This window comes from Rhopilema esculentum, chromosome 17 (assembly GCF_057945365.1).
Source record: "Rhopilema esculentum isolate cy_ngs chromosome 17, ASM5794536v1, whole genome shotgun sequence".
NCBI lineage: Eukaryota > Metazoa > Cnidaria > Scyphozoa > Rhizostomeae > Rhizostomatidae > Rhopilema > Rhopilema esculentum.
The window spans coordinates 3,283,489-3,300,346 of NC_142831.1; the positions used below are offsets into that span (position 1 = coordinate 3,283,489).

The 16,858-nt window shown below is 36.7% G+C and overlaps 1 protein-coding gene across 1 annotated transcript; it reads left to right on the forward strand.

Moving 5' to 3' along the window:
* Positions 1-4,114: 4,114 nt before the first annotated feature.
* LOC135683691 (uncharacterized) lies at positions 4,115-12,368 on the forward strand. Its single transcript, XM_065199026.2, has 6 exons — positions 4,115-4,265; positions 7,109-8,004; positions 8,922-8,967; positions 9,817-10,099; positions 11,037-11,288; positions 11,838-12,368. The coding sequence occupies exons 1-6, from the start codon at positions 4,253-4,255 to the stop codon at positions 12,124-12,126; spliced, it is 1,779 nt and encodes a 592-aa protein (XP_065055098.2). The 5' UTR covers positions 4,115-4,252; the 3' UTR covers positions 12,127-12,368.
* The last annotated feature ends 4,490 nt before the right edge of the window (positions 12,369-16,858 follow it).

The following is a 16,858-nucleotide window of genomic DNA, read 5'->3' on the forward strand; positions in this document are numbered from 1 at the left end:
TGCTAGTCTAATATGAAAGTGGCATATTTCTCACTCTTTCTGCTAGTATTGCAGTTGAGACTTTTTTCAAAGCCTATAAAGGGTAGTTTTGCTTGATTTTGAGAAGTATGTTAGAAAGCAGTGTGTCTCCAGAGACAAAAAAGGCTGGTAAATCCGTCTACAGAAAAGATCCAGTTTTTGCTTTAAGGGAGATACCTAAAGTTCAATACAGAATTATGACGCCAGCGATCTTGGTCAAGGTACAATTTGCATCCAGCAACAACGTGTAGAAGTGTTTCTGGAAGAAGACAGAATACATAGGTGTTTGCTATGGCGACGCCAGCCACTGAGCTCTGGGGGGGGGGGGCAAAAAACATTTAAGGCGCCCTTTTTACAACAGGGAAGGCCAATTTCATCCGAAGGGAACGCCCATGACTAACTTTTCGTTATTTAAAGGCAGTTTGAAAATCGTATCATAAAAAGTACGTTGTCAAAATATTACCCTTCCCCCAACATTTTCTCGTCGAATTTAGACGAAATATAGAATTGGTCCTGCCGAGAACTAGTGGGAATAGGCCCCGTGGCCCCGTTCCATTTGAGCAGACTTTTATGAGTTGGAAAAGTTGCGTTAAGGCACTTCATGGTGAAACTAAAAATGTTAGTAGGCAGATCGATCTGTGTGCCTGACTGCTGTTATTCAACAATACATTAATGAAATACAATTCTACACCCCACCATTCATGTTAGGCAGTGTACAATTGTCAGCCTGTCTTTTGAATTATAATGAAATTAAGCTTGTGTCAGTGAAATGAAAAGTGAGAGTTAAATTAAACATTAAAATACAAACGAGTTAGAAGACCTTTATGTCGGTATCAGTCAAAAGTTTATTTCTTTTCCAAAATATAGTGTATTGCTATTTTTTTAATCATCTCATTTTCATTGAACATATTTCAAATTTACAATTATACGGCTCGCTTTTACAGGCATCATATAATTGGCTTATATGCCTTACGTACTAACAATGTCTAGAAATCCATCAGACCTGGACTTAGCCATGTTTTGTTTCGAGGACAGAAGAAATAGTAGGTACAGCGGATAGAAAAGTTCATGAGTTTCATCAAGATGGATTTATTTCAATTTGAGTCAGAACTGAGTTGATGTAGCATATCAAGGAATGTGGCAGATGAGGTTCCAAGAATTCCAAGGACATTCAGAGAAAGGTTAACAAAGGGAGAGCTTTTATAGGCAGGGGTAACTTTTTGAGATGTTTTCGTCGATGTCGCTTGTTCATGACTTTAACAATAATAATAATAACAATCTCTCGACAAAAGAATTAAAGATAAGCTTTAAAATAAACATCATCTTTATTGTAAAAGGTTTGCAACGGTAACTGAAGGCTAAAACAACAAAGATACATCAATCCAATGTACCCAGAATCGATTGTTCCATCTAGTCAGAAGTTACTTTTTGCAAATTATAGGGAAAAGTAGACTTTTATAAAACCGGATGCAGGTCTGACGCTGTGTGGGAAAGTACTTCAAATGAAGAGAATAAGCAGGAAAAGGTTGAGGTTGACTCAGAGATACTAAAGCTACGTCATGATTATCTGCCAAAGTGGAGGCATGCGGCCCAGATAAGCTTAATGTATTTTGGATGAAAGGTTTCACATGTCTGGCAAGAAATATTCAATCAAGAGAGTGGAGAAACACCGCAGCAGGCAATATTCTAAGGTGCTGTGATGACCAATTTGTGTAGGGATAAAAGGGAAATGTGCAGCAATGAATCTGAATTTGTGCAGTGATGAAATTTTCAAAAAAAATTATTAATAATCAAAATGTTTAAAACAACCACCAACTAAACGCAAGGTACACTTTCTTTAATCAGAAGTATTGTAACACTAAACTAGTTGATGTTGACATATACCTACAATCCCGGACAAAATTGTTGAGACAAAATGAAATTTCTCCATTTTTCTACTTTTTGTCGCCTCTATAAATTCAAATCCCCCCTTTCCCCCGAATCAGCGCTGGATATGCTGTTCTATCATTTCTCCTTCAAAATCATGCATTCAAGATTCAACATTGAATTGGGGGAGGGGGAAGTTATTTTTTAAAGAAAAGTGAAAATATCAACTGTCCTTGAAAAGTCTCAACCATTTTTGTCCGGGATCGTAGGTATGGGCTTATTGTCTTGCGTATAAGACGGCTTCTAAAACTAGTTTTAGGTTTGTTGCGTGCTGAGACTATTTTTTGCAATCTGCTGAATGAAGCTTCGATGGTAAATTCTTATTTTAATATTGATGACATCTTAGTGGTGTTTATCACCTTGATCTTTCTTGCATATTTTTCTGAGAATAACTGTTGGGCCTTTGCATAGAGCACTTTCTTTGTGATCTTTGCATTGATCTCTCGTAAGTCAAAATCAGGAGCAATGGACACGCGAACATTTCTTTTATCATCCTCACTGGCTCAAAGCTTATAAAATCTCCAAATTCACCAAGAAATTGGTTTCTCGTTAAAATTTTACGAAAGAGGCATTTAGTTAAAAGTTACAATCGATTTTCCTTGGGTATCTGTTTTCATATGTTCATATACATATATTATTTTGCTTGTGTCTTCTTTCTCCAGTATATTTCTAAAAATCATGGAACAAATTTAAAACAACAATCATTTTAATGACAATAACAAGTTGGTACAATTATTTTTATCGTAATGAGCATAAACCTGATTTTTTGTGTTCATTTAAGTGAACTTCAGCTGCTCAGCTACGCTGTATTTTTCAGAACTGAAGCCTATAGTGTGCCACCATCAATCCCCCTCATTAGATGATCAGCCCAAGTTCACATTCTTACAACTAATAGCTAATAGATTTTGACGAAAGAGGGGGTCGACCTTTAAAGCTATAAAGAAGGGGAATTGGTACATAGATAGTTTTAGTGATCTGAAATCTACTCTTAAATTTGGGGTATTAGTTTGTTGCTGAAAAGCAAATCATCCCAATGTGCAAACCGCACCCGCTAAACCTGCACTCATGCTATACTGCCAATCGCGATACTGGTTGAAATTTCCAAATTTTTTGTATGTGTGCAATGATGAAAATCACTTAGAATATTGCCTGCACTGCAGTGGATGAGAGGGTAAGATATGTTTGTTTTTGAAAGATGAAACGAAAGGAGGAGATATTACAGACTTCAGAGCCATTATATGTCTTCCAATGAAGTGGAGGATTGTGACTGGAGTAACATCAAAATATGTCTACAATCATCTGGATTCAGAAAAGCTGTCTTTTCAAGAGGAGAGGGGAAATTTAACACGAATGATAAAAGATTTTGTGAAGAGTTGTATTGTATTGAAAAGGTATAGTGGGGGCATGGCCCCCGGCCCCTCCTTTGTCTGAGGCTCTGCAGTGGCGTAAACTGGAGAGGTAAGATTTGGGGGAAAAGGCGGGTTGAGTGAGGAAAGAATGGGGGTCCACACCTTTCGGAACTCCAGAAAACGTCCTTTTTCAAAGATACTTTGTTGCCGTTTAGGGGAGAGGGCGTCTGCACTCTCTTGGCTCCCTCGCTAATAAACTAAATACATTCCATTTCAGATGCCGTAAATTCTAGAATTAGCCCCCTGGGGGCTTATTCATTTTTGATATTTTTGGATGGGGGCTTATTCGAGGAGGGGTCTTATACGAGAGGGGGCTTATACGAGGGGGGCTTATGAAATTATTGTAGACACTAAGAAGACATCATTAAAAGACCTCGTTTATTCTAGTAGGAATTTATTTATGAGCATTTAATTAATTACTACCAAAAGTATGAATTTGCTGTGGCAATTCAATAAAACGCCATAGGCACCCTCAGATGGCAAAAATCATCAAATTGAGGGGTCCAATTCGAGAATATACGGTAGCAATGGGGGCTTATTCGAGGGGGGGGTCTTATTGACAATTTTTAGTTCTAGGTAGGGGGCCTATTCGAGGGGGGGGCAATTCGATGATTTACACTATGAACAATTCCACGTCCAGCATACACTGTCACTCAGAAGGAGCTTAAAAGTGGGCTTATTGACAATTTGTAGTTCAAGGGTGGGGGCTTATTCGAGGGGGGGGGGCTTTTTCGAGGGGGGGGGGGACAATTCGAGGATTTACGGTATCCACGTCCAGCATACACTGTCACTCCGAAGGAGCTAAAAAGCGGAAGTAGTAGATTAAAATGGAATTCCACTCATTGTCAAAGGCTTAGTCGAAACTGAATTGGGATGATTGGGATAAACTAGGGCGAATTATGAGAGCAGTTGGTTAGTAGAATTCAGTTAGTTTTTTTTGCATATATTTACTTAATGAAACGAAGACTTCGAGAATCTAAAAATAAAGAGAACCTGGAAATGTTCTAGACAGTTGCCGAAGTTGAACAAACAAACAAAACCCCTAAATTACATACAATTGATTCGCAGTTAAATGACGTTTGCTGCCGGACATAGTCGACCTTAAATTTGCAGGTTTTTATTCTTGGAAACTCCAACATTGACCCTGTTAACTATAATGCAAATACTCCCAACAACAAATTAGGTTAATTTCCTTTTTTTCGAGCAATATCTTCCACATTTCATTTCATCAATCAGGCAATCAAGGAATTTTAGAAACTCTTCAAAAAAGAAATAACCTGTAAAAAGGATTGACGACATCTTTTCAAATACTGCTGATAATTAAACTTCTAATGGTATATTCTGACTCAAATATCAGTTTATTTTCCCACGCTTCTGATCGTTAAACAAGCAGGTATTTTTTATAAGAATTTTTCATTTTACCAACATGATTTCTTTAAGAGCCTCTTCTGGGTGATTTTGCTAACCAGGGGCTACGCCACCATTTTGTAAGTGTGGGGGGGGGGGCTAGCAAAAGTAGGGGACCAAGGCTTTTTCCCCTTTTACTGCAGCTTTAAAACTACTTGCTTTGCGAAAATGTGGGGGGGGGGGCAATGGCTAAAGTTAACAGAGTACTGTCCACCCTTAATCATTTTGTCAAGGCTCATGCACCTTTAGATAAACTTACCAAGAAGGATATCAAGTTTAGAAATAAACCATAGATTAACATTTAAATTCAAAGACGATGCGCATCAGAGATAGATACTTACTACACTCAGAAAAGCACTTACCAATTGGAATTAGGTTAGTAAGTTGAAGCGTGCAGAAATCTTCAAAGTCATTCATTTTTGTAAAATGTTGAAATCATACTTTTTAGACAAAAATTACAATTAGCTGATTGTTACTGTAATTAGCTTTGAAAACAAATCAATCAAATCATTAGTCATAATTGCTAAAAAGGGTGCTATTTCCTCATTTAGGTTATCTACTGAGAGAGCTCCTTCTGAAGAATTTCCCTTGCATACAATCACTGTCTCTTTTATAATCTCTTGTATCTTTCATATGATTGGTAGTTTTTTGGTAATTATTTTTGTCAGAGCCTGTGCCACGGTGGCTATGCCCCCCTCCACTTTTTTGCATAGCAAGTAGTTTTAAAGCTGCAGTAAAAGGGGTAAGAAGCCTTTGCCCCCTACTTTTTTAGCCTTTCCCCCCACCCAATTTCCAATTCGTGGCACGGGCCCTGTTTGTGTGTATAATGTAATTTAATTTTAATTGTATGTTGTGCCATTTCAAATCATGAGAACTGAACTGAACTGATATTGCAGTATCAACTTGATATATTTCAATTAATCATGAGACAAATTTATAACAACAAATATTTTATAGATAATAACAAGTTGGCACCATTGTCAGCCATGGTTGAGCAATGGTTTTTTCGCAGGGGCAAAAGTGAAGCTTTGTTGGACCATGGTTTGATCATGGTCGAGAGACATGGTTGAATCATGGCTAGATCATAGTCAAATGACATGGTTGAATCGTGGTTCGATCATGGTCAAGTGACATGGTTGAACCGTGTTTGAACCATGTTTCAAACAAAGTTTACAAACATGCAATTCCTGTAAAAATTCAAATTTGTATTTTCAAAAATCCAAATGTTTATATGGTTGAACCCTTGACCTAAATTGCCAAAATGGCTATATGCCATGGTCTAACCATGGAAAATAAACATGGTTGAAAATAAACATGGTTGAGCTGTGGTTAAGCCAAGGTTCAACAATGAGCAGATAAGCATGGTTTGGCTATGGTCTAACCATGGTTTAATCTGAAATCATAAAAAGAACTGAAAATTTCAAAATTGTTTAAAATAATCGTGAACATTTCAACTTTGTTCAATATCTTAATATTGCTCAAGCAAATTTATGAGAAAGTGAAAATTTTGAAATATTAGACATGGTTCAGCAATGGTTGAGCAATGGGTCCCATTGGAAATTCATGGTTCTACCATGGTTAACCATGGTCATATCATTGCTCAACCATGGTGGGCAATGGTTGAAAACCATTGTGCAAGCATGATGTCACCATTCTCAGCCATGGTTTATCAATGTTTTTTTCGCAGGGGAGCCCATGTGCCTGTGGTTACATTTGCTGCACTGTTGTTTGGTTTCCGGGTCAAAACTGTAGATCCAGGCTTTTGACCTCACTCCGCCAAATCTCTGGGTCATTGCATGGTACCTCTGTAGATACATCCTGTTTTTGTTCATGTGTCAGCCTATGTGGGAAGCACTCCCTGGCTGAAACCTTGACAAAAGTTATTGTGCAGGATGTTGGTCACTTTTCCTGACTAAAATCCCCACATCCTCTGGAATCTGCAGCACAGTGACTTTTTCATCCTCCTCTACTAGCTTCCTTGCTGACATCATGTGTTTCAGTTGTGGCTATTACTGGGTATCCAGAGTAGGGTCTGTTTCTGATCTCTATTTGATGGTGTTGGCCTCTTTGAAACACTGAAAACCAGTCATAAACAGCTGACTCTGAAGGTGTTTCATTAAATGAGTCTTTCCTGCTGAAGTCTTAAAAATAATAGCCTGTAACCATCCAGATATGTTGAACTCCTTGACTGAGTTGTGAAACCACAATCTATCCATTTTTAAAACACATCTGTGTTGATTTCTTTTTGTTATGCAAAGGAATTTTTTTAAAGTGTTTTTTAAAAATGCAATTCATAAGTGTTTTTTAAAATGCAATTCATTAAATAACTGTTAAGTTTGATTTTACAGGAGCAGAGTTAATGATGTCAAGGCTTGATCAGTATGAATTTATGAAAAAGTCTTTTATAAATAAAGAAGCAATCAGAAAAGGGAATTATGTAGAGGCATGGGATTGCTTTAGGTTCCAGCTCAATGTTGTCTTGAGGGAGAAAAATCCAAGCCCTGGAGAGGAATTGCAGAAAGAAACAATTCACTACTTGAAGTTAATGCTTGATACTGCGGAGCAAAAAGAAAACAAGATTCTTAAAAGCTACACTTTGAACTTCTTAGGTAGACAATATAATCTAGCAGAACAATTCCAGGAAGCTCTCTTATGTTTTCAACAGAACATACCCTTGTCAAGTAAAGTGAAAAATCCAGATCTTCAAGGCAGAGCTTTTATAGGTTGTGGATATGCATATTTTCACCTTAAACACTATGCACTTGCAAGTGAAAGTTACAAGAGCGCTATCAAGAATGCTGAAAGCACTTACAATAGTTCAAGACTATTAATTGCAACTACATTCCTTGGGAGATGTTATCTTGAAATGGAAAAATGGGATGAGGCTGTTGGCTTTTTCAAGAGAGCAATGGAAAAGGGAGGAGAGAAAGGTGATCTGTCAAAGGACTTGCTTTGTTACATATTGTCAGGTTTCGGAAAGATTTATGCTCAAAATGGAAGGTATGAAGAAGCAGTTGCTCATTTAGAACCAGCTGTGAATCTTGCCTCAAGGCTCCGTTTTGATAGAGAACAAGCAGACTTGCTTTTGTGTTTGAGTAATGCTACATTTAACATGGGACTACACGATAAGGCCTTGGCGCATGTCAATGTTGCAATACAAATTGGAAAAACTTTAAAAGATGATGCTTTTGTAAAAGAGGCTGAAATTTTCAAAGAGGATATCAATAGACAGCCAAAAAATGAAGTAAGTTTTGGGTTCTTAATATACATTGACATGTTAACTACATAGCTGCTTACTTCAATGTGTCATTTATCAGTTCTTTTGGGGAGAATGCAGGTCCCCCAGACTGCAAAGTTTGGGTATGCGCGGGGAACGGGTTCCCCACGCAATAACTTGTTGCTCAAATCCTGTCCGTGCATTTTTGCAAATTTAGATTAATCCGGGCAGTTGGAAAACGAAGCTTTTAACCTGCTATTTTGCAACATGATCTGTGCCCATGCAATTGAAGCGACATAAAATAATTCCCCGTGCACAAAAAATACTTTGCACTCTGGCAGGTCCCTGGTCATGTCCACTGGGGATTGTTGTCTCTGTTACTCTACAAGGATTTGACACACACACACTGTAAATTTAACTTTTGTGCAGATTTTAAGGGGCATTTTATTAGAAGATACCTACAAAGCATATGAATGTATCACCAAGGTATACATAGGAAGAACAGTTGGCCATTATTTCAGAAAAAGAACCCATTGTTTGAATGTTTGAACCATAGGTCAAAAATAGTATGCCTCTTCGAGGGGCATACAAAAACACAAAGAAGTGGCTAGAAACTGTAATAAAACTTGATATAAATACAAATGCAATGGCTCATTTACCTCATCAGGGCTTTTTTTAAAAGCTGGTTTTGTTTTTTTAGAAGATACCCTTCCACTGAGATATGGAGGTAAATTGAGAGCTTTTGAGTTAGTCTTTCTCTATTTTTTTCTTGGTTAGATTAATTGCTGAAAGTTATGGATAAAAATTTCACCCAGTGCCAACAGTTCTTTCAATGTGGGTAGGTCATCAAGTTAAGAAACACAGTTTCTTGTTGAAATTTACCCAAAAATCTAGATTCTATAAAAATAATATTTATTTGAGTGCTTCTGGATGTTCTCTTCTAGGAGAATACTGAAACAGAAGCAAAGGAACAGGATAAAAACAGAAAAGGTAGCTTGAGATACCCAAAAACAGCATTCTACCACATTAGCTGGTTATATTTGTATTATTCTGTTTCAGAAGTGTTACACCACCCTTTTCACCAGAAACATTTTTGTAGACTCAAAAGATATCGTGTTTAATTTATTGTTAATTAAATTTCTTGTTTTTTGCCTAAGAACAATATTTTTTCTTGTACAATTTATGTTTGAGAAAGTCTCACTCTACCAGGTAGCAATTATTAGATGATGGAATAGTGAGCTTTAGAAATATTCACCTCATTTTAATAGGTTTTTATTGCTAAATGACAATTCTTTCTTGGGTCTGTGTTATGTTCTTGTAATAAAAACCACGTGTAATAGCAGACCTGTCAACCCTGCTGGTTTTGCCAGGAGACTCCAGGTTTTGCTTGCTTTCTCTTGGTCTCCCGGTTTTTTATGATTTTCTACCTGGTTTTCCTTGTCTTTCAGCAGAGGTTCTCTTATAACAAAAAACATTGAAATGACTTTCTTCTCGACTAAGTTATTTGTTAGTGTTTACAGCTTAACGAAAACGATAAAAAACATTAGGAAGACGCTACCCATGATAATTGTTGTCATTAACTGTTTGTGCAACATGAGTTTTTAGAGGTATGTTGTTTATAAATTCAGCAAATTCCAGGGATCTCCCTGTTTTTGGACGGATCTCCCTGTTTTTGGCTAAATCTCCCTGTTTTTCTTACCAAAAAATCTTAAATCTCGAGGTTTTGAAAATTTTAGGTTGACAGGCCTGCAATAGAGTAGTAAGAAGAACTGATAAACACTTTTATTTAACTAAAGAATGTTGCATGTCAATTGTCAAACATCTTAATTCATGTTTTAGAAGAAGATTATAAGCCTGGCAATGAGGTTATTGAAGCATTGGTTTGTCCCATCTGCTTAGAAATCGCAGAAAAAGCAGTTGAAACAAGCTGCTGTCACAACGTTTATTGTGAGAAATGTTTATCTATGGTTATAAATGGTCCTTGCCCACAATGTCGAAATGAATTTCAAATTTTGGCATCACATGTTTGCCGAAGGATGATTGGAAACTTACCTGCGGTTTGTTCTTTTATTGGATGCACTGCTAAACTCACTAGATCTGAGCTGAATGACCACGAGCAAAGGTATTGTATACAATGTGAGCCAAAGTATTGCACTGCCCTTCACGAAATGACAGCACTGCTGCAAAAAACTTTTTAGTTGACCAAATTTCAAATTGCTTTGGAAAGTTTCATAAAAGATGTCTATGTTAATATTGATGGACAATGGTACTAAAGGGATGGTACTAAAAATGGCAAATGCTAGAATATTCTTTTTTTGAACGTTATTCACAATTGAAAAAACTTAGTATCCAGACAGTTTCGAATTTTTTTGCGAATTTGTTGTGAAAATAAATTGTTTACATGCTTCAAAAGCAATTTTCTTCAGAACCTTTTTATGAATTGCCTCGAAACTTTTCTTGAAACTTCCTTTCAAACTATTTTTCGTCTAAATAATTCAAGTTTATTGATATGTAAACAAAGAGTCTAGAAATGTTGTTTTTCGTAATAATGGGAAAACTGTCGTAAGTTGGCCAAATGTCTGCTCGCAATTTTCGGTGAAGCAATAGTCACATCTTACACAAAGCCGTTACTTCATCCTCGAACCGCTGCAAAACTTTCCCGCTTATATTGTATTGTTTACAATCTCATCCTACAGTGTTTTTCTTAATAACTTTCTCGATGGCAAAATAGATTTTATAGATAAAAATAGGTAGCGAGAAATAGGTGGTCTGGATGGAAAAAAGATTCATTTCCGTTTGGCTTTGTATGTAGAAGCCTTCATCCTCAAATAAGTGCTTTTTAGATAAGCAAATATTTGGAACAGGCATTAAATTTTGCAGATCTGTCTCTTGCTCTCATTTGCTCCCTAAGAGTAGCAATTTTTCTGCTACCTGTTGTATCATGTGGATTGTTGACTCTATTCGTTGCACTTGTTTCCATAAATTATCTTCGCATATGTTGGGTCAGCGAATAAATTTTATATGGCCTATACTTTGCAACCTTAATATTCCTTTTTTAGATGTGAGCATCGTCTGTACAAATGCCCAGCAACAAAATGTCTGTTTGAGGGGCTAAAAGAAAACTATCTGCTGCATTTGATACAAGAGCATAAGGAGGACGTGGTTAAAAGGTCTGCCAACCTTTTCAGTATGGAACAAACCAGTGAACAAACTAATGATAGGATTCGCGCCAAAGTGAACGAGGCTGGAATAGAATGTCGACTTGGCTCTACTGGAAAATACTATTGCGGATTTGCTGTTGGTCCTTTGAGGTAAAGTATCTTTATATCAGAGAAATTTTTTTTTTAAATTTGAATTGTTCACAGTTCAGAAACACAGTTCAGTTCAGTAGTGTTTATGTAGCTATGAATCTTTATCAATTGTCACTGGATTCAGAGCTTGAGTCTGGAAGTTTATATTCACCCCCCCCCCCCCCCCCAAATACGGCTTGAGTTGTAAGCTGCTTTCCACTCTTTAGTCAATAAATTTTGTTCTATTTATGCAGAACATGTGTGTCGTCTTTCCATTTTAAAGGGGGGAGGGCTACAAAAACTTGTTTTTGGGTTAAGGGGGAGCATTGTAGCTGTATGAAATTGAGCGGGTAAGAAAATGATTGCACTCTCCCAAAAGTATCTTCCGCACAACTCCTCGCAATTTAAATCACTGGTCCCTTGGAATTTTGGCAATTCAAGAAATTCAGGTTTGTGCAGATAGAAGACGTTTGTTTTCTTATCTTGGGATTTCATTTGTCGTCCTGTTTTATCGTTAAATCTTTATATATCTTAATACTAAACTTATTACGGTTGATTGATTTGCTGTAGATGCGATTGTTGTGATATCTACTGTGGTCCTGAGAATGGTTGCAACTGTGCCGCGTGCATGAAACTGGACATCAAGTCTTTCAGGCTCACCAAAGGCTGGTACGTCAACAGGGACGGATGCGTATGCCAACAAAACATAGAAAATGGCAATGTTTACTGTGGGCGACTTGCAATAACACCTTCCGAGGATTCAGATGGGTTCTGTGGACCGGATGTTGGTTCAAACTGTGATGCCTGTCGCATTTTGCAAAATCAGTTGAGAGATAGATATGCATATATCTGGGAGTAATCTGGCTCTTGAGTTTGACGACCCGTGTCTAAAGAGTTTTCGATAACTTTTAACCAATTTAGCAAAATCATTTTTGTATTGTTCGCTTTATAACACCCTCTACAACGGCTTCCGCTGTCACAGCTCATGAAAATGGATCATTACAAAGCTTTTCCAAATGTCAAATTTGATAAAACAATTTATTTCAGTACCAGAAATAGAATAGTCAATATGTGATTGATGTCAAGAGATTTTTACAACTATTTCTTTTCATTGTCTTCGTCAGCTTTTTGTTGTCAACTAGTTAAAAGTTGTTTCTTTTATATAATTATTTAATCAACTATTAATGTCAATCCAATCTAGGCATGAAAATCTAAAGACAGTGGGCCATCTATTTGAAATATTAATTTTGTTAACACACTGTAAATTATATCAATGTATCAAATATATGAGGACCGCCCCAAGGAGGGGGGTCAGGGGACTTTTCCCCTTCAATTTGCCGCAATATATACTGATTAAAATTATTTTCCTTCTCCATGACTCTGCCGCTTGAAAATCAAGGTGTAGTTCTTGTCTTTTTGTTTCAAATATTTATCAACCATGAACAGTTAATTTCTAACCAACCTTTTAATTAACGTCCGTTAGATCCTGTATGATCCACGTTTCAGCGCAACTATGTGGCTTTAAAGTACATTAACTTCAAAAAGTTTCCCCGTGACAATGTTTCTGACAAATATTTCGACGAATATTACTTCGACTAAACTCAGTACATGCTTTGACTCTCAATACCGTATAAGGACAAACATATGGAAAATATCAATCGACAAGTCTCAGTGAACGTGATTATGTATGTTGTAACTCGAAATAAGTTAGTTTGTTGCTTGGAGTAGAGTTGAAGTAAGGATTGTGATCGGCGGAATTGTGAAATATAATATTGATGTATTTGATACAAAATAGTTAGACAAAATGGTGATTTTCTCTTAAACTTCGTCTATCATTAAATATTAAGATAAGGGCACCGCTAGAAATAGTGGTCCCAACATAATAACGAACGAAACGTTAGGTGAAGATTTTGAAAATCGAGAACAATTTTTTTCAATGATGTTCGATGAAATATTTGGCACATTCGACCGGGGCTTTAAAGATGAAAAATTTAGGAGACAACGGTGGTCCCAAAGAATCCATTCTTGGATCGCTGTTGTTTATAGTATAACTGAAATATTTGCCTGCCAACCTGCTTGCAGATTCTTCGATGATTGCCTGCCAACCAACTGCCTTATCACAAGTAAAGTCCTTTTTAGTTGAGAATTATTTTAGTTCAGCGTGTTGTATGTCGAGTAATGAGCAAAAATTAACACAATTAAATAAAGACATTGAACGAATGAAAGCTAAGTACGACGTTTCAAGCATAACTCTTCATCAGCACGTGTTGATGAAGCGTTATGCTTGAAACGTCTTACTTACTTTTCGTCCACGTACAAGGTCAAATTCTGTCACGCGTCTATCTTAGAAGACTGTTCTATATAAGCTCAATATTGTACAGATAGACTACGAAGATCCACTAAATACTGGGATACATATTACATTAGAACCTCTGAAAACAAATATGAACTAGGTTATCTCAACGCACTGCTCAGTCAGGGTGATCAAACGACCTTAACATTGCACCTAACAATTCTATGAACAAAGACAGATTAATGTAAGTGCCTGCGCAATGCACCGCAATGAGAAATGGAAATTTCCCGCAAAATTATTGCAAATCAAAAGGCCTTCCTTATGTTGAATAAATTACGAGCTTTTATGACAGAATTAAATGGTTTTCGTTAGCACAATATCAACAAAAACTCTCAAGATATGCTTCGAGCAAAACTTAAATTTATCGCGCAAGTTAGGCAAGTGCGAGTTGAGCAAAGTTCAGTTGGAGGGTCAAACGAACTGAGCATCGCTCAACGACACCTCGAACAAAAGAAATATTTAATGACTCTCTCAAAATTTTTGATCGCCGTCAAACATCTCTGAGCAGGGGTGAGCAAAGCTGAGCAAGTGGTCAAACGAACCGAACTTTTCACTGAGTAAGCTATAACAGTGTACAGGATGGGAGCAAAAAAATGGGCAGCCCACTTTTATTCAATCTCATGCACTCTATACTGAATTGGGGATGTGCAAGAAAATCGATCTTAGAACCCCTGAAACGCAACTTACGAAAAGCTATTAGAGTAACTGACTTTGCTCCATATACTGCTCACAGTGACCCCATTTTTAAACGCTTAAGGCTACTGAACTTTGACAAACTATACAAACTTGAGACAGCAAAATTTATGTTCCAAATTAATAAAGACAACAGTTACACTACTCTTGGACATGAATGTCTAAAAACAAAAAAACTTCACCGTTACAATACAAGACAGTCTTCAGGCCTTGGTTTTTCCCTACAAGCAATATCAACCAACTCTAAAAGAAATTTTCTTACATTTGACGGTATTAAGCTCTGGAACTCTTTGCCACTAGATCTGAAGGAAGCCAACAACAAAATATCTTTCAAAAATAAAATGAAACACTACCTTTTAGAAAGTCTTATCTAATCGAATATGATGAAAATACCAGCACATACTATAAACCTAATTTTCCCATTTTTTATCTTTAATATAGTTTTCTTTTTCTTTATTCATTTCCCTTGCTTTTTTCTAGTGTTATTTACATTTCTATTATCTCATTCTTACTGTTATGCAAACCAAAATGAATTGTAAACTTGTCGTCAAATCACGTCAACCGGGCACATGGCTTTGATAGCTCTATCTTGAGTTTTTTTCATGTGTCCGTCAGCTGATTTATTCTTATATAGGGTTGTTTTCTCTTTCTTTAATTTTCTTATGTAATTTTGGATTTAATAATTGAATTTTAAACAACTTACCTAAATGACGTAACATGTAATTAATTGATTTGCTGAAAAAATGTTTTTGAGTTTGAGTTTGAGTTTTAGTAGCTGGCGAGTTTTCCAAAAAATTGGTCGACAAGGTGGGCTTGCCCGCCACAGACTAGCTTAACATTCATTGGCGAACATGAAGGCATAAATACTACACAAATTGGCGATAAACAAGGTCTCTAATACCAAAATCTTTAAAACGCCATTAGAAATAATTTGTCAAGAGTAACATAACTTTCAAACCGATGCAAACCATCCACTCAATTTGAGTGGCGGTAAATGAGAACTTTTTTCGGAAGGGGAGAGGGGGGGTTTGAGGGTAAAGAAGCCGACAAAAATTTTGCCCAAATATCTAGCAGGGATGTAGTCGTGAAATTTTAACGGAGGGGGGGGGGTCTGGGGACTCTATGAAATTTCTAAGTTGTTCTTTTCATGTAATTATTGCAACGTAATTTTTCATGTAATTTTTTTTGGCAGCCAAAAAAAATTAAATGTGACATTCTAAATATGACCAGAAAATGCATATAAAATATTAACAGCATCAATAAGATAAACTTTTTTTAGAATTAATGACCCATTGGTTGGATTTTGAAGTGAGACATTTTTGGTTGTCATACTTTGTGTATATTTTCATGCATACAAAGTTTGCAATGCGATTAAATCTGTCAGTTGTTCTCTTTTTCTTTTCTGGTTTAATCGACAATAGTTGACCTGTAGTAAAGTAACAATTCTAAACAGCTTTCTTTGCGTTACATGGTTCTTGGCTATGTCCAAGCACAAGCCGCGTCCCTCTGAATCCCCCTGAGTCCCCCCCCCCACCACCGAGGGACAATTCACTCTTACAAATAGCGTACGAGATTTTCCCTAAAACAAAAGGACAAAAGGACTATTAAACTTACCAAGAGGGATATCAAGTTTAGAAATAAACCATAAATTAACATTTAAATTCAAAGATGATGCGCATCAGAGATAGATATTTACTAAACTCAGAAAAGCACTACCAATTGGAATTAGGTTAGTAAGTCATTCGCTTTTGTAAAATGTTTAAATCATGACTTTTAGACAAAAATTACAATTAGCTGATTGTTACTGTAATTAACTTTGAAAAACAAATCAATCAAATTATTAGTCATAATTGCTAAAAGGGTGCTGTTTCCTCTTTTAGGTTATCTACTGAGAGAGTTCCTTCTGAAGAATTTCCCTTGCATACAATCACTGTCTCTTTTATAATCTCTTGTATCTTTCATATAATTGGTAGTTTTTTGGTAATTATATTTGTCAGAGCCTGGGCCACCAGAGGTCGGCATGGCCCCCCCCCACTTTTTTCTATAGCAAGTAGTTTTAAAGCTGCAGTAAAAGGGGTAAGAAGCCTTTGCCCCCTACTTTTTTAGCCTTGCCCCCCCACCCAATATTGAATTCGTGGCACGGGCTGTGTTTGTGTGTATAATGTAGATTAATTTTAATTGTATGTTGTGCCATTTCAAATCATGAGAACTGAACTGAACTGATATTGCAGTATCAACTTGATATATTTCAATTAATCATGAGACAAATTATATCAACAAATATTTTATAGATAATAACAAGTTGGCACCATTGTCAGCCATGGTTGAGCAATGGTTTGTTCGCAGGGGCAAAAGTGAGGCTTTGTTGGACCATGGTTTGATCATGGTCGAGAGACATGGTTGAATCATGGCTCGATCATAGCAAGTGACATGGTTGAATCATGGTTCGATCATGGTCAAGTGACATGGTTGAACCGTGTTTGAACCATGTTTCAAACCAAGTTTACAAACATGCAATTCCTGTAAAAATTCAAATTTGCATTTT